Source organism: Mauremys reevesii, linkage group 5, assembly GCF_016161935.1.
Source record: "Mauremys reevesii isolate NIE-2019 linkage group 5, ASM1616193v1, whole genome shotgun sequence".
NCBI lineage: Eukaryota > Metazoa > Chordata > Testudines > Geoemydidae > Mauremys > Mauremys reevesii.
In genome coordinates this window covers 139,647,025-139,670,020 of record NC_052627.1, presented here as the reverse complement: position 1 = coordinate 139,670,020, position 22,996 = coordinate 139,647,025, and the positions used below count along the sequence as shown (strand labels likewise).

The 22,996-nt window shown below is 67.1% G+C and overlaps 1 protein-coding gene across 4 annotated transcripts in view; it reads left to right on the top strand.

The window, feature by feature from the left end:
• RTKN (rhotekin) overlaps nt 1-22,144 on the top strand; it is a 32,030-nt gene extending 9,886 nt beyond the window's left edge. Inside the window, exons 1-13 of one of the 4 annotated variants that reach the window (XM_039542639.1) lie at nt 894-959; nt 1,722-2,113; nt 13,392-13,591; nt 13,712-13,773; nt 15,181-15,234; nt 15,321-15,438; nt 15,825-16,049; nt 16,125-16,219; nt 16,393-16,499; nt 17,085-17,216; nt 18,606-18,771; nt 19,258-19,362; nt 20,698-22,143. In XM_039542639.1, coding sequence (XP_039398573.1) covers nt 2,009-2,113; nt 13,392-13,591; nt 13,712-13,773; nt 15,181-15,234; nt 15,321-15,438; nt 15,825-16,049; nt 16,125-16,219; nt 16,393-16,499; nt 17,085-17,216; nt 18,606-18,771; nt 19,258-19,362; nt 20,698-21,095 — 1,767 coding nt within the window. In that variant the 5' untranslated portion in view covers nt 894-959; nt 1,722-2,008 and the 3' untranslated portion in view covers nt 21,096-22,143. Of the gene's footprint in view, nt 1-893; nt 960-1,721; nt 2,114-4,917; nt 5,236-13,391; nt 13,592-13,711; nt 13,774-15,180; nt 15,235-15,320; nt 15,439-15,824; nt 16,050-16,124; nt 16,220-16,392; nt 16,500-17,084; nt 17,217-18,605; nt 18,772-19,257; nt 19,363-19,664; nt 19,774-20,697 lie in introns of those variants that run through there. The other 3 variants (XM_039542640.1, XM_039542637.1, XM_039542638.1) reach the window with 3 other exon arrangements.
• Nucleotides 22,145-22,996: the final 852 nt, after the last annotated feature.

Below are 22,996 nucleotides of genomic sequence, written 5' to 3'. Positions count from 1 at the left end.
TGGGGCCTGAGCATTATCGGGGGTTTGGGGGCTGTCTGGGCACCATGTCACATTGGGGAGGGTGGGGAGTGGCATCTGGGCACCAATGTGGGGGCCGTTTCCCGCCTCGATCCATCTGTCCCCCTCCTGCCCCGGGACGCGACAGGATGGGGTTGGGGCTTTGTGTTCAGGTTGCAGGATGGGCCCCATCTCCCTGTCTCACTTCTCCTGGCGGAGGGGAGGGGGGGCTGTCCCGGGTTCGAGGGGTTCCCTGCCTGGCCCCTCTGGGATACGCAGCCCCCTGGCGAAGGCAGGGCCTGGAGGCTGCTGGAGGGGGTTGCCAAAGCCGGGCACCGCCAGTGGCGCCTGAACGTTGTTAATAGTGGGGGGTGCTGAAAGCCAGGCCCTGCCCCCCCAAGCTGAGGCCCTGGGCGTGGGGCGGGCAGCCAGGCCCCCGGGGGCGCTGCAGCACCCCCTGCCCCCCTAGTTTCCTGCCTGGGGGCACCGTGGGCTGGGCACAGACCCAGCAGTGGCCCTGCCCCTGCCCCGTCCGGGCCAGGGAGTCTCCCTGCCGGGAGCGGGGGCCCCGGGCTCCCCCCTCCGCTCTGCCACGAAGTGGCCGCGTGGCTCCGGGCGGGCCCGGCCCGGGCCGCTCTGCACCAGAAGAGGGAGCCCCCTGCAGGGCCCGGGCGGGACCCCGGGGAACCGGGCGCTCCCCGCCCATCCCCGTGGGCTCTGGCCGCCCCCCGGCCCGGGCTGAGCGCGGGACCCCGGGGGCGCCCAGTGGGGCCAGGCCGGAGGCCGCGGTGAGGGCAGCGGCAGTGGCTGGAGCCAGCGCGGCTCTGGCCCGGCCCCGCAGCCCGGCGTGGAGGGGCCGCCCCTGTAACCCGAGCCGGGCGGGGCTGGGCGGGAGGGAGCCGGGCAGGGGCCGCCCGGCCGGGCCGCGGGCAGCTGGGAACCGGCGCCGGGAGGAGGCGAAGGTAACGGGGCGGGTTGAGCCGAGGAGGGACCCTGACCTGTGTGCAGGGCGGGGGCTGCCCCGGGCACTGCCCCGGCCCTGGGCTGCGAGTGGGGCGCTGCCCGGCCCTGGGCTGCGAGTGGGGGCGCTGCCCGGGTCCTCTCCCGGCACTGGGCTGCGAGTGGGGCGCTGCCCCGGGCCCTCTCCCCGGCCCTGGGCTGCGAGTGGGGGGCGCTGCCCCGGGCCCTGGGCTGCGAGTGGGGGGCGCTGCCCCGGCCTCTGCCCCCCCCGGCCTGCGGGCGGGGCGCTGCCCCGGGTCCTGGCCCTGGGCTGCGAGTGGGGGGCGCTGCCCCAGGCCCTCCCGGCCCTGGGCTGCGAGTGGGGCGCTGCCCCGGCCCCCCCCCCCGGCCCTGGGCTGCGAGTGGGGGGCGCTGCCCCGGCCCCGGCCCCCCCCCCCCAGCCCTGGGCTGTGAGTGGGGGATGCTGTCCCGGGCACTGCCCCGGCCCTGGGCTGCGAGTGGGGTGCTGCCCCAAGCCCTGCCCCTGGGCTGCGAGTGGGGCGCTGCCCCCGGCCCTGGGCTGCGAGTGGGGGGCGCTGCCCCGGGCCCTCCCCCTCCCCCGGCCCTGGGCTGCGAGTGGGGGGCACTGCCCCGGCCCCTGCCCCCCCCGGCCTTGGGCTGCGAGTGGGGGGCGCTGCCCCGGCCCCTGCACACTGGCTGCTTGTTCTGTGGGAGGAAAATGCGCATTACTGGGGCTGGGATGAATGGGCCTTTTCTCTTCACAGCTGGGCCCGTGGCTGGGAATCCGCTGACGGAGACAGCCGGGGGCAGGGGGAACGCGAGGAGGCAGCGAGCCTGCCCCACGTACCCGCCTGCCCTGGCGAGATCGGGGAGCCCCGTCCTGTGCTGCTCAGCCAGAGCGGAGCAGAGCTCGGGGCACTGCTCGCAGGCACCTTGCACTGGCCCTCCGGGGGGTGGACATGGGCATTGGCTGTGCCCTGGCGAGCAGGCGCCTGGGCAGGGCCCCTGGGGCTGCCAGTGACTGGGCCGGGCCGGGGGTGTAACCGGTTCCATGGACATGGCGGCGAGGGACAGGTTTGCAGAGATGCAGGACAGGCTTCGGATCCTGGAGGACCTCAACATGCTGTACATCCGGCAGATCGCGCTCAGCCTGCAGGTACGGCTCCCGCGGTGCCCCTGCCAGGCGTCCTGCAGTGCCCAGCCTGCCTCTCACCATGGCAAGGCACAGGCCGTACCAGGGAGGGTGCCCATCCTGGGATCCCTATGGCCCGTCAGGGCCGAGACCACGTGGTTACCCCCGGCCTGGCTCTGCTGAGTTCCAGCCCATGCTGGAGCCTGGGGCTTTGGGGCTGTCGGGCATTGAAGGGGCTGCTGGGACGTTGAAGTGCTTGGCTGGTGGTGGCTCTGCTGGGGGCAGCGTCCTGCCCCCCAGGGCTGCAGGCAGCAGGTGCCTCGGGCTGGGGCTGGAGCAGAATGGTTGTGCTGAGGGATCCCAGTGAGGTGATTAACAGTGGTCTGGGAGCCCGGGCTCCTGGGTTCTGACACTCCCGACTCCCACCACCCAGTCAGCGTGCAGCATGACTCTCCCTGTGGGCGGGGGCCCTCAGCTCAGGAATGCGTGTGGCATCCTGGCTGGGGTGGAACAGGCTGGCATGGTTCCAGGGCGCTGTGTGGGCTCCTGCGGGTATCGGGCTCCGTGGGGCAGCGTGTGCAGCCTGGCCCTATGGGGCAGCCTGGCAGGGACTCACATCAGTTCCGGTGTGCAGGGCTGGCGGGGGGCTCGTGTGCGGATGGTGCCTTGGAGGGGGGCCTGGTGCAGGGGACGGGCCCAGACTCTGACGGCAAAGACCAGGCTGGCAGTGTGTGCTCCTGGGCAGAGCAAGCACCCGAATGTGTCTGCTCCCGTGGGGAGACCCAGTTTTCCAGCCAGCGGCGTGGCCTGAGCCGTGCATGCTGGGAGCTGTAGTCTGGCCCTTGTTACTCGAGCCCCGGTGAGAGCACAGAGCCAAGGGGGACGGCACCCGGGTTGTGTCTGGGCATCCCTTAGCTGGGCAGTGGCACGGAGCATGCAGACAGGTCGGGGGCTGGCCCTTGCCCTCCAGACTGCCAGGAAGCTGCTGCAGCAGGCTTTGCTCACCAGCTTCCTGCTCTCAGGCAAACCAGCCCCTGGGATCATTTTCTGTCCCTGGCTCTGGGAGGGGTGGGGGGACTGGAAGGTTAGCGCAGGGGGAGCTGGGAGCCAGGACTCCTGGGTTCTGTCCCCGGCTCTGGGAGGGGAGTGGGGTCTGGAGGGTTGGTGGGGTGCTGGAAGCCAGGACTCGGTTCATTTTCCAGATCTGCCGTGCCCGGGGCTCGTCCTTTCCCCTCTGTGCCCGTCGCTGGGTGGGGGGCACTGGCAGCCAGGGGCTGGTGCTGTGGGGACTCTGCTCTCTCCCCTTGCAGGCTGGGGGAGGGGGTCCTGGCTGCGGGCTCTCCAAGCTGCTTTTAATCAGCAGACAGCGGCTGATTTCCACGTCGTGGGTCGTGGCTGTGCCTGCAAACAGGGCGGCTGCCGTGGGCGTGTGAGCGCCAGTGGGGTGCGCGGGGATCCAGAAGAGTGGGCGGGGGGCGCCAGGCAGTGGGGGCGCAGTGGAGGGAGGAGACGTGAGCCGGGGGTGCTCAGGAGCTGTGTGCCTGGGGGAGTCCCCACTGCAGGGCAAGGAGCTGGCCCCCACTCTGCCTGCAGGGGACGCACCCCCTCAGTCAGCGCCAAGTGCCCCTGCCCGCAGAGGCCCAGGGCTGAGCCGCTCCCGGCCAGGTGCTGCTGCCCCTCCCCGGGGCTGGGTCTCCCCCCTCCCCGGTGCAGCAGATTAGTGTGAGCCAGAGCTCGGTTACCCTCTGCTTCCCAGCCCCATGGACATCCAGGCCCCTCTCCTCCTCCCAGCGCTGCAGGGAGCTCTGGGTATAGGCCCCTCCTGCCCTGCTCTTTGGCCTCTCCCTGGTCTTCTGTCCACATGCCACCGTCTCCCCCCGTCCTGGGCTCTCCATCCGCTCTGCTCTTCCCTTCCTGGGGTGCTGGGGTGTAGAGTAGGGAGCCCCTCCCTGGCCAGCAGCCAGGGGCTGGGTGTTACCTCCCGGGTCCCTGCCTTTGGGGAGCCCCCGGGTGCCCTTGGCCAGGCACTCACTCCAGGCCTGCGATTTGGTGTCTGTGTCCTGCCCCAGCCCTGGGGTGGGGGTGGGGGGGGGTCATTTCTGAGTCAGGATCCAGCCAAGGGAGGATTTGAACCTGTGACCCTCCAGCCCTGCAGGGGGAGAGCACCCCCTGCTGAGCTGTCCTGGCCAGGGGGAAACCTAGTGTCTGTCCAGCTCCAACCCCCCCCCCCCCCTCCGGGATTTACCAAGCAATCCTATGAGCAATCCTATTAGCAAATCGGCTGTTAATCACCTCTAGCCCCCAGGCAGCATGAGACCAAACACAACTGGCTTAGCCAGTGCCAATGGGTGGGGGCCTACTCTGGCCCCACAAGGGGCCATGCCCCCCATAGCTGCGGGAGACCTGCCCCCACCCTGCCCTGCTGTGCCCCTCCCCACACCGTCACCTGGCCCTCCCTCCCGGAGTAGGGCCAGACTGTCCCGCCCGGCCTCTCGGGGTGGGGGGAACCGTTCCCTGGACACCCTGTGTTTGTCTTGGGGCCCACCTCCAAGGTGAGCCCATCCGGTGGGTGCTCCCTGTGACCAGGGCGGGGTGCCAGGGGTCCCTCTGCCCAGGCCCCTTGGGGTGCCTCAGCCCCCCCATCACTTGCTCCTGAGTTGGGGGTGGGAGGCAGCTGCTGCCCCCTCTTGGCTTCACCCTGGTGGCTGCAGCTGTGCCCCCCCCACCTGGGAAAGGAGGCAGCTGTCCATCCCCCTCGCCGTGCAGCTGTCTGCCCCCCCCCCCATGCTATTTATAGCCAGTTGGTGATGTCACCGTTTCCTCCACACTCTCCATGGTGTGAATTGCTGGAGCTGCCGGCTCAGCCCTGGAGCTGCCGGGAAACAGCTCCTGCTGCTCCCCCTTCCCCTGCCGGCTCCCCGGCCCCCTCCCTCCCCAGCGCCGGCTCCGCAGGGAGCTTGGCATCGCACTGCTCAGCTCTCCCTAGCCCTTCGTCAGCCGCCAGGCCAGCGCTGCAGAGCCCCCGGAGCCGTGCGCAGGCTGGGGGCGATGGGCCGGGGCGCTGGCATGCTGGGGGCACGCGGCTAGGAGGGGGAGCCCGCGGGCAGCTGGGAGCTCCCAGCATGGACAGCTGCAGGATCGGCAAAGTGAGTGCCAGGGGGCGCCCGCTGAGACGCTGCAGGGAGGGAGCTGGGCTATGGGCTCGGGGGGCAGGCGGGGGGGGGGGGGATGAGAGAGCCCGACCGGGTGGGCGCGGGGATGGGGCAAGGCCAGGGAGACTCGGGACACAGGCGCAAAGGCACCTAGAGGCTCCTTGGGGTGGGGGTGGGGGATGCTGCTCCACCCCCAGCCATGCTGCAGCCTGGAGGAGTGTCAGCCAGGCCCTGCGCCTGCCCCAGCATGGAGGGCTCAGCGCCTCAGGGGTGGGGCTGGATCCCAGGGGCTGTTCCTAGCCTGGGGCCATCCCTGCATCTCCTCCAGGGGCCTGCTCAGCGTGTGCCCATCCCTGGCAGTCTGGGAATCACCCCTGGCTGGAGGCCGGGCACCTCCCCGGGCCCGCCCCTGGCTGTGGTGAGAGCTGGCACACCTGGCAGCAGGGCGGTGCCCGCGGGCAGGGAGCGGGCCTGTCCTGCCTGCTGGCGGGCTGGGCTGCTTTCTCTCAGCAGCTGGCGCGCTGCTGCTGTAAGCGAGGGCTCAGTGCCTGGAGCGCTGCGTGGTGACGGGCACGTGTGAGCAGGCATGCCCAGCAGGAACAAATGAGGGGCAGCGTTGCCCTGTGGGGGGTTGCAGCCGTGCCCTGTGAAGCAGGGAGGAGGCTCATGCCAAGGTGCAGCCCCCCCCCCCCCCACGGCCTGCCCAGGGCTCCAGGCTGAGGCTGATTTTCTCCTCCCCTCTTCGATAGAGATGGGGGGAATTTAAATCTAGGAGCTTGAATTCCTCATCCCTCCACCAAAAACTGTGAGAGCAGCCGGCGGCCCCACGGCCCCCACTCCATCCAGCCCTGCGCCTCGTGGGGAGCTGGGCGGTCACGAAAGGGGGGTTGGTACTGGAAGTGTTCACACGGGTGCAGAGCGAACAGCCTGGGGAGGGGAATGGGGCAGCTCGGGCAGACGTCGCTGCATCGTGCCGTGCCGGGCGTGTCTCATCAGGGCAGCGCACCCTCTGGGGAGCGATTGTGCAGCCGTTCTCTGCAGGCCTGGCTAATGGGACGCACTGGGGGGAGTGTCCGTCTGGGGGGTGCTCTGGGGACTCTGGTCTTCAATCCGTGGGACTTGTGACGCTTCAGGGGCAGCTGGTGTTTTACCCTGCTGAGACTGGGGCCGCTGTGGGGTGCTGGGTCATGGGGTGGGAGCGCCCAGTGACCTGGAACTGGGGAGTGTCTAGACTCGCTTCTGGCCCTACAGACTCCCCCCACCCCGGCCCTCTTCCCCAGGGACTTATGAAACGGGGGAGAGGCAGATGAGACCTCTGGCCCCGATCCTTTCTCTGGCCCAGGGTTGCTGCATTTCCCAGCTGTGCTGGGGGCTGGCAGGGGACTGGGGAATGGGGGGCAGATGGACAGTGGCTTAGCAACCAGAGCTTATTTCCTGACGGCTGCACAAGATTTGTGAAGAAGGAAATCGCTCTCCCTTCCCCCCCCCCCAACTCCGCTGGCGGGGACAGGGTTTGGTGCTGGCGGGGGTGGGGGCCTGCGGCCTGCTGTGTTTGGCACTGGGGTGCCCAGGACCTGGTGGGCTTGGGGTGAGTGTGTGTGTGTTGGTGGGGGAGCGGGGGCGCTGGGTCTCGGCTGGGCGCTGGGTCCCGCATGCGCCCCCCCTCCCCCCCCGGGTCCTGTCCTGTCCCGTGAGATTGCAGATGTGGGCAGGGTCTGGTTGCCTGCATGGCACAGGGCAAGGTCTGGGCCATGTCGCTTCCAGGGGAAAGCGGGCGTCTGCCAGGCCCCACCTACGGACGTAGGGCCATGGGGGCTGTGCAGCTGGCTCCCCCATTGCCACCTATGGGGCCTGGGCGGGGCACGTGCAGGAACATCGGCCCAGTGGGCTCTCCTAGTCTCGCCCCTGTGACAGGACCAATGGCCCCCCAGTCCCATAGCCCCCCCCATGCCCTGCTGCTTGGGGGAGGGGACCCCTGCTGCTGCCGGGGGCCCCACCCCGCTGTAGTGCCCCCAGGGTCATGGTGCAGGCCTGTGCCCCCAGTTCCGGAAGGAGGTTGATACCTTGGGGAGGGGTCAGAGACGGGAATGACCGTAGGGTTAGACACCGGCCGCATAGTGAGAGACTCTGGGAGCTCAGTCGAGTTGGCGTCCCGGAGAGCAGGCTCGGGGGTGACCTGCTCCGTCTGTAGGTACCTGCCTGGGGACACAGCTCGGCAGAGGGGGGGGCGAACACGGCGCAAGGGCTGGGAGTTGAAGCCAGAGAAATTCAGCCTGGCAAGAAGGGCTCCGTTTGCAACGGGGTGAGCGATGAGCCCTTGCTCCCGTACCCCCAGGGGCCTGGGGGATTCTCCATCCCTGGCCACTTCTCTGTCCAGACTGGCCGATTTTCTAAGCGCTCTGCTGCAAGGCTGAGTGGGGGCAGGTCTCAGGCCAGGCTGTCTGTGGGGTCAGACTGGTGAGCACAAGGGTCCCTCCTGGCCTTGGAAACTGTGTGTCACGGACACACAGGTCTTGGCCCCGTGCGGTCCATGGGGGGACCCCCTTCAGTGCGACAGCCCTTCTCAGGGGTCCAGTCGCTCTCGGGGTCAGGCCCCTCCACCTCCTGGAGCCGCACCTCTCTGAGCCTCAGCACGTCTGTCTCTGCCGTGGGCCCCTCAGGGAGTCCCCTCGCTCTGGGTCCCCCGGGCCACCCCCCGTTCTCTAGCCCAGAGCGACTCTCAGCCAGCGTAACACAGGAGGGTTTATCGAGCATTGAACCCAGCACAGGAAACTCTCAGGGCCTCAGGCCTGGCCTCCCTCAGCCCAGCACATCCCAGTCCCGCTGCAGCCAGGGGGGCTCTGCCTGCTCCCCCTCTCCAGCCCAGAGCCCCCCTGCTTCCCAGCTGGGCCTCTGATATCTCCGGCCCCAAGCCCCCTCTGTCCATTGTCTTCGATCCTGGTAAACAGGATCGTAAACAGGGTCACCTGGGTCTCCTCTCCCCTCTTCTGTCCTCTGGCTGGAACCGGCTGGTCAGGTCACCAGGGTCCTCTCTCCGTAGCCCATTGTCCTCCCACTGGCCAGAACCGGCTGCGACTCCTGAGCTGGGTCTCCGGGTCGTCAGGTCATCAGTTGCTGGGGTCTCCAGCCTCCAGGCCATTGGCTGGGGTCCCAAGTTCCCTCTCTAGTCCTCTGTACCAACAAACTCCCTCTCCCCTCCCTCGTTAAACCAGGGACACTGAGCCCCACCCCCTCTGCATGCAACCCCCTGGAAAACACAAGAAAACGCCCCACTTCGTTACACTATGCCACCGGCGTCTCCTCTAGCATCCCTGCTGCTCAGCTTTGGCCCTGCCATGGCACCTACCAGGTAATGAGTCCCAGTGTCGCCCCCTCGGGCCGCTCTTCAGCCCTGCCCTGGGCTCAGCAGTCCTTGAATTGGGGTTTCTACCAGTGTTTTCCCCAGGAATTGCAATTGGGGGGAGTTTGAATTTACGGGGTGTGTGTGTCAGGGCTGATGAGAGCTGAGCCTGTGAGGGCGAGGGGGGGCTATCTGGCACCCGAGTAAAAACTGAAAAATGTTTCATGACCATTTTATTAGATTTAACTCATGTTTTAAAATCACCACACAAATTAAAGTTGGCTCCTCAAGCCTTCTAGGAAGCACTAAATCTACATCTTTCTTGGTTTCTTGTTATAATTTTGCACAACTCTGTTAACGAACTTCTTGAATGCAACGCGTTCATCTTTGGTGGCTTCTCATGTGTCCAGTACGTCCATCCCTGCAGCTGATACGCTCATTAGTTCATTCACGTGATCAGGCAGAAGGGGACTTCTGTCAGAACACAACGTTCTATTCAATGAGGCAAAAGAACGTTCAGCTGTAGCTGTTGTTACAGTGGTTGTGACTGGGAGTAGCAAGAGATGAATTCCTACTTCTTTCATCCCAGGAAGCAGAACACAAAGATCGGGTCGAGCCACTAGTGATGATAAAAAAGAAGTTGAAGTCAAATCTTCATTCATTTGCCATATGATATTCCACTCTGTGTTCAAATTCTCTCTTCTGTCCTGATCACATGGCAGCCCCATTGCTGGTAGTGCCTCACTCCACTCAACTGTCGGTGTTTTATAGGACAGGGATCTGTAAAAGCTACGCAGAGGTTGAGTAGAATCTAGAAGTTGCTGTGAGAATTTGTGAGAATCAAGTCTGTACTTTTTCAGTTGTCTTAACAAACACCTCCTGTCCTCTTCACTTAAGGATTCAATATAAATGCCTTCATTAGTCAACTTCTGGACTGAAGTCTTTGCTTCTTCCAGTACTTGTTCAATGGAGAGCTCTCTGATTGATCCAAATGTAGCTTCTATTGCTGGACAGAGATCTACTACTGTTGTAGCAGATGCCTAGCTGGCATTGTGTAATGACACAAGTGGTTTCAACAGTAGACTTATGAGAGAGAGAGAGAGAGAATGGCAATAGTCTTCTCTGAACGTAGTAGCAAAAGTCATCCACCAGCCTCACTACTTAGATCCATCCCATCTTGGTAGATACTTTCCAAAGCCAGTAACAACGACTGGAGTAATTTTAAGACAATAGCCAAGAATTGCTCATGAGAAAGCCACAGGATTTTCCCAGGTTGGACTAATTTGAACTTCAGTCCCAGAGAATCTTCCAAGATGTTCAGTCTTTTTGGACTCTTGCTGAAAAAAGAATATAATGAAGACTTTAAATGTCTTTTGAAGAGTCTGCAGCTCGTACTATTATTAGCTGGAGTAGATGGCTTCTGCAGTGTGTGTATAGGAGAGCTTAGGGTTACACTTTTCTCTGAGCAAAGCTTGTACTCCACCATGTCTTCTAGAGAAGTTTTCAGCTCCATCAAATGCACAAGCAGCCATCTGTTTGGGGTCCAACTGACAAGCATTTAACTCTTCTAAGATGTGGGTTGTCACAGATACAGCTGATGTCTCTTCTATAACTTGAACGTCTAGAAATGCATCTACTGGCCTACCCCTGACATCAAGATAATGTACACAATGACTTAATACTTGATGCCCATTTGCATCGGTGCATTCATGTATGCACATTTTTTGAATGTGGTGAGAGAGTTCTTCAGTTTTTCAATTGTTGAGTCTTTCACTGTTGCACCGCATGCTTCTAGCCAGTCAGTTGAGTTTCTTGCAGAAAGATAGTGAGCATTTGCTGGTCAGTGTTCAACTTCAGGATGAACAAGTGACAATGCGCTTAACATTGGCCTCCAGTTTGTAGTGTGGTATCTCTTGCTTAAATAGAAAGTAGGATGCCACGGCCATGTTTGTTCGCATGAACTGTGTTGTGTCTCCAGCCTTCTTAACAGCCTCATTAACACACACCGGTGCTGTCCTGGGTCAGTGGAGACTCAGAGTTCAGAGGGGCTTTCACATGAGTTCACCTCCCAGGTGGGGGGTAAGAAGGCACCTTGCTCGTTCCTCCAGCTGCTCACTGTTTGCTCTGGCCACTGTTGTTCGTTGAGCCACCGTTCACTCTACCGCTCTGTTGCCAATGGCCCTGCGCCATCACCTTCTGCTGCCACCTGCCACTGTGACCTCTGCGAGTTGGTCTCTTGAGGTTCCACCAGCTCTCAGCGATTTCAGCTGAGCTCTCAGTGGAGGAACCTCGCTGCTAGTGCAGGCTGGGCCGTCTCTTCCACAGAAACACTGTCCCACAGCAGGTCTAAGCACGTAGTGATTCTCAGTGATTTCAGCTGCAGAGGTCACTTAGAACAAAAGACTCTCTATGGAGCCTAATCAGCTCTGTCTTTAAACAGCGGAGAGGGGCAGGTCAGATAGTACTTGTGACTCAGGCAGACCATCAAGCAAAACACCTGTCCCCTCCCTCTCTCGATGCCCTCCATCAGCACAGGCTAAGTACAGCTCTGCTGCCCTTTACTCATACAGTAAGAACAACAACATTTCATTCTCTCCCCCCCGGCCGCATTCAAGTGATTTGTAACCCAACCCCAGCCAAAATCTATCACTTGGGCAACACAGCTCTGTTTGCTGGATACCTGGGTAGATTAGGTGTGAATGTAAATACAATCTGGTCCTGAAGCCTTTCGCCCCAGCTCATGGCTAGCTGTCAGGGGGAGCTCACTGGGACTTTGCTTACAAATCATAGCTTGAAATTATTAGGTTGGCCAGCGTCACTGAAATGAACGCACTGACATCGCCATAAAAACAACAGCTGTATCAGGAAGCTAGGCTGTGTTCATACTTTTCAAATCAATGATACTTTTTCAGATGCTCGTATTTTATGATACACTTTATATGCTTTTAACGTGTGTGTTAATGTTTCAATTTCAATTCAAATTTCCAAACAATCACTACCCTGGCAACACTGCATGTAACTAGTTCACAAAGCTGGGGTTGGGGAAATTTGGGGGGGGGGGGTAGGGAAATCCCTGGTTTCTACGCCGCCCTCATGCTGGGAGGGGGCCCAGGCCCACCCCCTGCTCCGGGTTTGGCCCAGGCAGCCTGAGCTCAGCAGCCAAGGCAGCTCCTGGGGCTGCTTCCTGGAGCCGCTTCCCACCTCCCAGCCCTTGTGCTGGTTCCCAGGAGCCTGTGGCTTCCCCCTGGGACCTGCAGCTCCACCCTCGGATGCTGGGCCCTGCCCTTTCCCTGGGGCTGCCTTCCCTGGGATCTCCCTGCCTCCGCTCCAATGGGAGTTTAGCTGGTGCCTGGCCAGCTGGCCTGGGAGAAGGGGTGGATTCCTTCCTGACCCCAGGGCCCTGGAGCCTGGGTGTGGATTCCCCTTCGCTCTGACATGGCTGCAGCTCCAGACCCTCTGTGCCCTCCCCACACCTGCCCCTGTCACTGGGGTGCCCCAGGCTGGCTCCCCGGGTGGCCAGGGACCTGTTGTGTGCCCAGGTGGCCTGGGGCTGGGCCTGTCGCTCAGCTCCTCATGGGGCAGCAGGGCCAGTGGGCCCTGTACAGCTGTCTCTGTGGGGGCAGGGTCTGTGCCCTCCTGAATCCCCCAAGGCACCCCATTGTGCCAGCCATGCCCCTGTCTCCGTGCACAGCCCCTCCCTGAGCTGCTCTGCCATGGGGCACCTCTGGCTGACTCCAACCCCAAGCCCCCTGCACACCCCACAGCAGGGCCTGGGCTCCGTCCTGGTCCATTGGGGGGTGACCCATACCCCTCGAGGCTTGCAGCTCCCCAACCCCCAGGGCTGGGTGTCCCAGCCCCTCCCATGGGAGACACCAGCCCAGCTGGGGGGTTCTGGGATTCAGCTCCAGGTACCCTCAGAATTCTCCCTATCCATTGTGGGGCTGGCCCCCCAGGTGCTGCATGGCCCAGCTCTGCATGTTTACTCCCCTTAATGCTTCTCCCCAACCCCTTCCTCTCCCCATGGTGCCCACAGCTGCCCTACCCCTCCCTTGCCCACTCATGGCGCAAACCCCTGGTGCCCACAGCCCCACTGTCCCTGCCCCCAGTACCCCCAGGCTCCCTGGGGCCCTGCCCCACCTCTCCCAGTGCCCATGGTCCCATTGGCCCTGCCCCCTGGTGCCCCCAGCCCCACTGACACCTCCCCTGGTGCCCATAGCCCCACTGGCCCCACCCCCCAGTACCCCCAGGCTCCCTGGCCCCACCCCACCTCTCCCGGTGCCCATGGCCCCATTGGCCCTGTCCCCTGGTGCCCCCAACCCCATTGGCTCCTCCCTGTGCCCCCAGCCCCACTGACACCTCTGGTGCCCCCAGCCCCACCGACCCCTCCCCATCTCCCCTGGTGCCCACAGCCCCACAGGCCCCTACCCCCAGGCTCCCTGGCCCTGCCCCACCTCTCCTGGTGCCCATGGTCCCATTGGCCCTGCCCCCTGGTGCCTCCAGCCCTATTGGCTCCTCCCTGTGCCCTCAGCCCCACTCACCCCCCGGGTGCCCCCATCCCCACCGACCCCCCCCCCCACCTCCCCCCGTGCCCTCAGCCCCACTGGCCCTGCCCCCAGTGCCCTCAGCCCCACTGACCCCTCCCCCGCTGTCCATAGCCCCACTGGCCCCGCCCCCAGTGCCTCCAGCGCCACTGACCCCTCCCCTGGTGCCCTCAGCCCCACTGGCCCTGCCCCCAGTGCCTCCAGCGCCACTGACCCCCCCACATCTCCCCCAGTGCCTCCAGCCCCACTGACCCCTCCCGTCTCCCCAGGACACGGACATCCAGAAGAAGATTGACCATGAGCTCCGGATGCGCGAAGGTGCCTGTAAGCTGCTGGCAGCCTGCACACAGCGGGAGCAGGCGCTGGAGGCAACCAAGAGCCTTCTGGTCTGCAACAGCCGCATCATGGCCTACATGTCCGAGCTGCAGCGCATGAAGGAGGCGCAGGTGGCGCAGAGGACGGCCCGGCGGTGAGGACCCCGTGACCGGGCACAGGGACCTGGGGCTGGGGGCTGGGGGGAGCTGGGATGCGGCAGTGGGGCAGACATGCGGCACTGGATGTTGGTCACAGCTCTGTGCTTCTCCGGCAGCCCCTCGGACGCTGGCCCCATGGACGATCGCTTACCCTGCAGGGGGAAGGTCTGCGTGTCAGGTAAGGGGAGTGGGTCTGTGCCCACGGCTGGGGGGCGGGGCAGCAGGTCTGCAAGGAGAAGAGACCAAACTTCCTCAGAGTGATTAGTGCCAGAGCTGGGGAGGTGCCGGCTCCCGGAGCTCCGCTGGGGGCCCCGAGCTGGACATCTGCTGGGGACGCTGGACCTGTGGGACTCTGCAGCTCAGCGCTGCAGCTGAGCCCGAGGGGGAGGGCGTCCTGGTCCGATCTTGCCATGGCCCGGCGCCCGCTCCCTGCCTTCCCCGGCCCGGCCCCGCCAACCGGCGCCCGCTCCCTGCCTGCCCCAGCCCGGCCCTGCCGACCGGCGCCCGCTCCCTGCCTGCCCCAGCCAGCCCGGCCCGCCGCGCCCGCGCCCGCCTGCCCCCGCCCGGCCCGCCGACGGCGCCCGCTCCCTGCCCGCGCCCGGCCCGCCCGCCCGCCGACCGGGCGCCGCTCCCTGCCCGCCTGCCCGCCCCGCCCGGGCAGCGCCCGCTCCCTGCCCGCCCGGCCCTGCCCGCCGCCGGCCCGCTGCCTGCCCGCCGCCCGGCCCGCCCGGCGCCCGCTCCCTGCCCGCCCCGGCCCGGCCCTGCCGACCGGCGCCCGCTCCCTGGCTGCCCCAGCCCGGCCCCGCCGACCGGCGCCCGCTCCCTGCCCGCCCGCCCGCTGCCCGCCTCGCCCCGACCGGGCGCCCGCCCCTGCCCGCCCGCCCGACCGGCGCCGCTCCTGCCCGCCTCGGCCCGGCCCGCCGACGGCGCCGCTCCCTGCCCGCCTGCCCGCCCCGACCGGGCGCCCGCTCCCTGCCGCCCGCCCGCCGACCGGCGCCCGCTCCTGCCCGCCCCGGCCCCGCCGACCGGCGCACGCTCCCTGCCCGCCCCGGCCCGGCCCCGCCGACCGGCGCCCGCTCCCTGCCTGCCCGGCCCTGCCGACCGCGCCCGCTCCTGCCTGCCCGGCCCGCGCCCGCTCCCTCCCGGCCCGGCCCGCCGACCAGCGCCGCTCCTGCCTGCCCCGGCCCGGCCCCGCCGACCGGCGCCCGCTCCCTGCCCGCCCCGGCCCGGCCCCGCCGACCGGCGCCCACTCCCTGCCTGCCCTCATCAGTTCAAGCCCAGCTGGGAGAGCCGGGCAAGGTGACTTCTAAGTGGGCAGCATCTCTGGGGGCGTTTAGGGTGCTCCTGGCTTTGGTCTGGAGAGCAGCAGAGGACGGAAAGAGGAGGAAGCTGCTGGGAGTGAGGGGCGGGGGAAGCTGCCCCCGAGCTCAGCCTGGGGGCTGGGGGTCACTCAGAGGCTCAGCGAATCTGTATTGTGATTCAGACCTGCCCTGTGCCCCCCAGCGCCCACCCCATGCGTACTCTGTGCCTCTTCCTCCCATTGGTTACCACCCCCAGCTGTCTGGCATCTCTCCTCCCTCCCCAGATCTCCGGATCCCCTTGATGTGGAAGGACACGGAGTATTTCAAAAACAAGGGAGGTGAGTGTGAGGGGTGGGGCTGGGCCCTGCGGGCCCCCTGCAGGGGTGAGGTTCTCTCTGACGCTGGCGTGTTCCCTCCTGCCCAGACCTGCATCGCTGTGCCGTGTTCTGCCTGCTGCAGCTCGGCGTGGAGATCTATGACACCAAGATGGTGCTGGTGGACCGGACGCTCACGGACATCTGCTTCGAGAACGGAGTCCTCTTGTGAGTAACCGGCCCCAGGGCTTCCCTGTGCAGTAGTTACCCCTCCCCAGGGGGCATGTTCCCAGAGACCCCCACAGCCAGCACCCCTCCCTGCATCTTACAGCGCCCCCTGCTGGGAGAGGTCGGGGTAGCTGGGAGCCCCCCCTCCCCCTGCAGCCAGTGATCCTGCCCCGCTCCACACAGCGCCCCCTGCTGGGAGAGGTCGGGGTAGCCGGGAGCCCGCCCCTGCAGCCAGCGATCCTGCCCCACTCCCCACAGCGCCCCCTGCTGGGAGAGGTGGGACTGGAGTAAGCGGGAGCCCCCACCCAGGGATCGTGCCCCTGCTCGGGTGGCCTGGCGTGGCGCTCCCCACGGTCGCCGGGCTCTGATGGCTCTGTCCCCGGCAGCACGGAGGCGGGCCCGGACTTCGAGCTGAAGGTGGAGCTGTACAGTGCGGGGCTGGAGGAGGACTCTGCGCTCGGTAGCACCCCGAAGAAGCTGGCCAGCAAACTGAGCAGCTCGCTGGGACGCTCCTCCGGGAAGCGGCTGCGCGCGGCGTTGGACGGGGCCCCAGGGAGCCCCGTGAGTAATGGGGGGAGCAGCCCCCTCCTGCTGCCGGCCCCCAGCGTGGCGTGAGTACCCGTCGCCCTTTCATTGCCGTGCACCCCGGGGCCCGCTGGACCCTAACCCTCTCTCCCCCCTTTCAGGGGCCCCAAGTACCACCTGCTGGCCCACACCGTGCTCTCCCTGGCCGAGGTTCAGGACAGCTTCCGCACCCATGACTTGGCCATCACCAGCAACGGTGAGGGTGCGGGGCGGGGGGGGGTGCCGGGGCGGCGGGTGGGGGAGCAGGGAGGCAGGGCATGGGGTTGGCAGTACTGGTGATACCTGCAGAGAGTTCTGCTGGCCGCTTGGCCCCTCGCTGCACCCCACAGACCCCCGCGTAACCCCGCTGACGCCCTGTCTCCCCCGCAGAGGAGAGCTCCTTCTGGCTGCCCCTCTATGGCAGCATGTGCTGCCGCCTGGCTGCCCAGCCCAACTGCATGGCCCAGCAGATGATGTGCGGCTTCTTGAAATTGCAGGTAAGTTTGCATCCCAGCTTGGAGAGGCTGTGCTGGGGAGGGCATTGGACACGGGGCCTCTCTCCGCTGGGGGGGCCGGGCCTGATCCGGCTCCTGGGTGGGGACGGGCTGACTTGGGAGGACATGGGAGCCTCTCCCCTCTGAGTTCCCCATTCCAGCCTCATGTTCCCCAGGGCCCTGGTGGATTTTCCCATCACGTGGCTCTTTATGCCCCGCCAGGCCGTCTGTTTCTCCCGCTCTCCAGCCAGCCCGGTGTCCCTGGCTGGGCGCTCGGCCTGGGCCAGGCAGGGGCGCACGCTGGATCGGCTCGTGCCTTGGAAGCTCGGCGATTCCGGGGTGACCAGAGGTCGTTCCCAGCCCTGGGTGACTGAGTTTGCCAGGTCTCAGCGTAGTCTCTAGTGCGAAGGTCTCCACGTCCCAGAGACCCGGGGCCATGTGGGCAGCGACGGTGTGTGAGGCAGGCTGGGAGCCATCAGGCAGGGTCCTGCCAACTGGGGCTGGACGTGGGGTGGGAACGAGCCCGTTTTCCCCCTTGCGGGCACGTCCCCTGCCCTGCAGTAACCCGGCCTGGCCTGTCGGCTGCAGCAGCAGGTGGGCGAGCAGCAGAGCTGGGCGCGGCTGTTCTGCGTGCTGCGGGGCTCCAACCTCCTCTGCTACCGCCGGCCCCAGGACGCCGAGGCCCCGGTGGAGCCAGCACTCACCATCGCCATCAACAAGGTGAGTGGAGGGGGCGGGGGCAGCTGAGGGTAGATCGGGGCAGGGTGGGTCCCTGCAGCGCGTCCCCGGTCCCAGCCCCTTGCCTGAGGGGCTGGGTACAGTGTGGCCCCTCGGGGTCCCAGCTCACTCCCGGGGCCTGGCGCCCTGCAACTGCGGGCCCCTGCCCTGGGCTGCTGCTTGGAGGGCTGAGGTTGGATTCCCTGCTGGGCTGGGCTCAGCGGGGGAGCTGTCGGGGCGGCGGAGGGGAGAAAGCTGGGGGCTGGGCTCCGGGCTGGGGGGTCTCTGCGGGGGAGGTGTCGGGCCTGGGGCTGGGCTGTGTCGGGGGGCAGGAAGATGGGGGCTGGGCTGGGGTCTCTGCGGGAGGTGTCGGGCCTGGGGCTGGGCTGTGTCGGGGGCTGGGGGTCTCTGCGGGAGGTGTCGGGCCTGGGGCTGGGCTGTGTCGGGGGCAGGAAGCTGGGGCTGGGCTGGGGTCTCTGCGGGAGGTGTCGGGCCTGGGGCTGGGCTGTGTCGGGGCTGGGGGTCTCTGGGAGGTGTCAGGGCTGGGGCTGGGCTGTGTCGGGAGGCTGGGGGATCTCTGCGGGGGAGGTGTCGGGCCTGGGGCTGGGCTGTGTCGGGGGCAGGAAGCTGGGGCTGGGCTGGGGTCTCTGCGGGGGCGGTGTCGGGGCGGGGGCTGGGCGGTGTCGGGGCAGGAAGCTGGGGCTGGGCTGGGGTCTCTGCGGGAGGTGTCAGGGCTGGGGCTGGGCTGTGTCGGGGGCAGGAAGCTGGGGCTGGGCTGGGGTCTCTGCGGGAGGTGTCGGGCCTGGGGCTGGGCTGTGTCGGGGGCTGGGGGTCTCTGGGAGGTGTCAGGGCTGGGGCTGGGCTGTGTCGGGGGCAGGAAGCTGGGGTCTCTGCGGGAGGTGTCGGGCCGGGGGCTGGGCTGTGTCGGGGGGCAGGAAGCTGGGGGCTGGGCTGGGGGGTCTCTGCGGGGGAGGTGTCGGGCCTGGGGCTGGGCTGTGTTGGGGGGAAGCTGGGGGCTGGGCTGGGGGGTCTCTGCGGGGGAGGTGTCGGGCCTGGGGCTGGGCTGTGTTGGGGGCTGGGCTGGGGTCTCTGCGGGGAGGTCAGGCCTGGGGCTGGGGGTCTCTGGGGAGGTGTCCGGGCTGGGGCTGGGCTGTGTCGGGGGCAGGAAGCTGGGGCTGGGCTGGGGGTCTCTGCGGGGGAGGTGTCGGGCCTGGGGCTGGGCTGTGTCGGGGGGCTGGGGGGTCTCTGCGGGGGAGGTGTCGGGCCTGGGGCTGGGCTGTGTCGGGGGGCTGGGGGGTCTCTGTGCGGGGAGGTGTCGGGCCTGGGGCTGGGCTGTCGGGGGGCAGGAAGCGGGGGGCTGGGCTCCGGGCTGAGGGGTCTCTGCTGTGGCAGGAGACGCGGATCCGGGCCACGGAGAAGGACCCCAGGAACAAGCTGCAGAGCATGTCGGTGACCAACCGCTACGGGGGGGAGGAGGTGACGCACACGCTGCTGGCGGAGAGCCGGGCCGACACGCAGCGCTGGATGGAGGCCTTCTGGCAGCACTTCTACGACTTGAGTGAGTGCGTGGGGCAGAGCTGGAGCCTGGGGGGAGCTGGCGGGGGGGGTACAGCCTGAGGCCGGGCGGGGGCACTCTGGGCCTGGGAATAGGGCCAGACCCCAGGAGCCAGTGGGAGCCCAGGCCCACTGGGGGGCAGAGCCAGGCCGACACAGCAGAGCAGCGAGTGGGGCTGGGAGCTCTGAGCTCAAACAGCTGATCCTGTGGGGTCAGGCCATGCCATAGCCGGGGCGGGCAGCTGTGCCAGCCAGAGTGCCCTGGTGCAGGCCCCCAGCGTCTCTCGGTGGGTAAAGGGCACCAGAGTCACCGCCCAGGGGGGCAGAGGGGGGATGAGGCACCCAGTGCAGCTGGTGTCAATACACAAAGCAGCCACATGGGGGCAGTGCAAGTCCGTCCTTCCCAGCTGGCATTTCCAGGGCACAGCCCCCCCCCCCCCCGGCTGCTTGGGGGGGCTGTGGAGTGACCCTGCCCCTCCCCTCCCTGCAGGCCAGTGGAAGCAGTGCTGCGATGAGCTCATGAAGATGGAGGTGCCGTCCCCACGCAAGCCCCCAGCCCCGCTGGCCAAGCAGGGCTCCCTGTACCACGAGATGGGTAAGGGGGAAGGGACTCCCCGTCCTGGGGCTGGGCGGGGTGGGGGCAGGCTGTCTCTGGCACGGCGCCTGGGCACAGGGTCTGTGCACTGTCTGTCTGTCCTGGCTTCCTGTCTGCAGGGCCCTCGCCCGCTCTCTGCTAACCCAGCTGCTGGGGGGTGACCCCCCCACTCGCTGCCCTGTCTGACTCACACCCCTGGGTGTATGTTTCTGTAACCACTCCCCTTTCTCTCCCCTCCTGGCGCTGCCCTCCCTTCCCTTCTTCTGCCTCTCTCCCCCCCCCGGGCTGCCCCCGGGCACCAGCTCTCCCTGGCCCTGCGGTGCCGCCCGCGGCCTGCGAGGGGCTCCTGCTCCAGGATAACGCTGTCTCCGCTGAGATCCGGGCGCTTCTCTCCTCCTATTACAGTGACAGGTGACGTACGGGGCGGGGGGCGCATGGAGCTGGCCTGGCACAGGCAGGCCCAGACCCCAGCAGGGCCCTTGCTCCAAGTGGCCTTTGTCTGTAGTGCCCCCTCCACAAACCCAGGACCAAACTGGCCCCCACATGCCTGGCGCCTCAGGGACACCCTGTCTCCCCCTGGGGCAGTGACCAGCCAGGGTCACATCTAGGGAGCAGGGCAGGAGTGCTTTCGGGGGGGCAGGGCCTCTGGGCTACTGCAGCCCCAGCATCTCCCAGCAGGGGGCGCTGGGGGGGGGAGTGGGGCAGGAGCCCTGGCTGTAGGGGGAGCACCCAGCTACTGCAGCCCCAGCATCTCCCAGCAGGGGGCGCTGTGGGGGGGGGCAGGAGCACTGGATGTGGGGGGAGCTCTCAGCTACTCCACCCCTGGCCTCTCCCAGCAGGGGGTGCTGTGGGGGGGAGGAGTGGGGCAGGAGCCCTGGCTGTAGGGGGACCACCCAGCTACTGCAGCCCCAGCATCTCCCAGCAGGGGGCGCTGTGGGGGGGGGGCCAGGAGCACTGGATGTGGGGGGAGCTCTCAGCTACTCCAGCCCTGGCCTCTCCCAGCAGGGGGCGCTGTGGGGGGCGGGGAGTGGTGCAGGAGCACTGGCTGGGGGGGGGAGCTCTCGGCTACTCCAGCCCAGGCCTCTCCCAGCAGGGGGCGCTGTGGGGGGGGAGAGGGGCAGGAGCACTGGCTGGCGGGGGAAGCTCTCAGCTACTCCAGCCCAGGCCTCTCCCAGCAGGGGGTGCTGTGGGGGGAGGGGGAGAGGGGCAGGAGCACTGGCTGGGGGGGGCAGAGCTCTTGGCTACTCCAGCCCAGGCCTCTCCCAGCAGGGGGCGCTGCGGGGAGCGGGGCAGGTGTGAGCTGGTGGTTCTGACCCCCACCTCCTTGCCCCATAGCTATTGAGCCTGTGGACGACATTGAGGCCGTGACGGACATCCTGGCGCGGCGGGTGACGGCCCTGGAGCTGCGGCCGGACCTGGGCTGCCCCCCATGGCTGTCTCTCTTCGAGGGGCCCCTGCTCAGCGCGTCCCACACCAGCATCACTTCTGAGCCGGCCAGCGCCAGCCCCTCTCGCTCCCGCCCGGCGTGGGGCCGGCCCCGCACGCTCTCCCTGGACGCCAGGCTCAGCACGCTGAAGGGGTGTGCTGGGAAGGGCCCCGCCGCCCCCCTGCGCCCGCTGGCCGGCCCCCCCCACTCCAGCTCCTCCAGCAGCGGCAGCACCACCCCCGAGTCGGAGCGCCAGGGCCGCCGCCCCACCCGGGATCCCCGCAGCTGTCTGCAGTCCCAGGTCTGAGCAGCAGGGGGTGCCCGGAGCCGGCGCCTGCACCCTGACCAGGACTGGAGGGGACGGGGGAGATGCCCCGGGCAGGGGTCCCAGCCAGCCCCATGGCCCCCCTGCTCAGGCAGCAGCCTTGGCTGGGTCGCGCTGTCAGTTCTCCGTCCTGAGCAGCACCTCCCCACCCCGTCCTCCCGCTGAGCCCCCGCCCCCGGGGACGTCGCTCTCGCAGGGCCAAGGGACCCCACCGGGGCCTGGCTTGTGGGGAGACCACAGCAGAGCCCGAGCCCCCTCGTCCCCACCCGGGGCATCCCTGGCCAGCTGCCTGGCATCTGCTGGGGAGGGGGTTAGGAACAACCGTCCCTGCCCCCAGCCTGGGGCACGGGGTCTGCTCGCTCCCCCGGCTGCGCTGAGCCCTGAGCCAAGGGCCTGCCCCACAGGTGCTGAGCTCACCCCCTCCCCCGGGAGCTGCCCCAGACAGACACAGCACCGGGAGCGGGGCAGCCTGCGGGTTCTTGGGCCCGTGGTGGGGGGCGGGCGGCTGAACTGGCTTCAGAGCAAAGGCTGAACCCGGGGGGGGCTTCGGGACAAAAAACTGGAATTATTTTGGCACAGGTGACACTGAAGGGGAGGGGGATGGGCCTGGGGATTCCCTAATTCCAGCTCTAACGGCTTCTCCTCACTAACCAGCCCCTGGGGCTGGAATTGGCTCCATGCCCCCGCCCCCAAAAGAGCCCAGCTCCCCTGCAGCGGTGTGCACAGCCCCTCCCCCATGGGGCTGGCTGTCGGGGGGAGGGAACCGAGGCTGCAGCTGCCTCATTAATATGCATTAAAATGTATTTAATGTTCCCAGTCTCTGATTTGGGGCAGGGGGAGGAGTGGGGCGGGACCGGCCCTGCTGGGGTGACCAGATGTCCTGGTTTTACAGGGACAGTCCCGCTATTTGGGGCTTTGTGTTCTAGGGGCTCCCCCCCCCCCCCTGGCCCTGCTGGGGGCAGGGTGCTCACTGGGCCCAGCTGGCCTCACCCACCCCGCGAGCTGGGGCCCTGCAGGCAGCTGTGAGGGCACAAGCAGCCAGTGGCCCTTGGGAACCGGAGCTGCTGGGAGCCCCCCAGCCCCAGCCCAACCTGCCCTCCCTGGGTGCAGCTAGCTGGGGGAGGGAGGCAGCTCAGCCCCCCTCCATGGGGGAGCCCTCCCCCCCAAGCAGCTGAGGGGGGTTGGGCCACTCTCTGCTGTTGGGGTGGGGCGCCCCCTGCTCAGCACCCCACAGCCTCCAGTCAACGCCCCCCCTTTCCTGTGAGGCCAACCTGGGTACTGGGCCCCACGTGCCTCAGCCCCGGCCCTGGCGAGAATGGACGCGGGGGGGCTGCTTTGCCCACAGCTGGGGGCGCAGGGGCGAGTGGTGTCCCCAGCAGGAGGGTTGGGCCGGGCCATGCCCCCCCCCCGCCCCCCTGTGACTTGCTGATGAGCCGGGCTGGCTCAGTGGCCTTGGGCCCCATGGTGGGGAGGAGTCCAGGCCCCACGGGCAGCGCGAGGGGCAGAGAAGCCAGACCCACGGCCAGTTCCCACAGCTCCTTTATTGGGCCATGGAGGCCGTGGTCCAGGTTGCAGGGTAACATGGTGGGTCAGGGGCTCACCCAGCGAGCAGAGACCGGGGTGCTGGGGGTTCAGAGTGCAGGCACCCCCGGGGGGGGGAATTGCTGGTTCTTAGAAGGGCCCGGGGGGGTGCAATCCGAGCAGCCCCCCGGCACGTCGCAGTCATAAAGCCGAACCCACGCGGGCTCTGTGGGTCGGACGAGTGCTGGGGTCCGGCAGCCCCTGCTGTCTACGCAGTGCGGGGGGAGGGGCCCTCGACGGCCTCCCCCCCCTCCAGCGCCGCCCGCCTGGCGCCGCCTTGCAGAGAGACCCAGGCTGTGTCC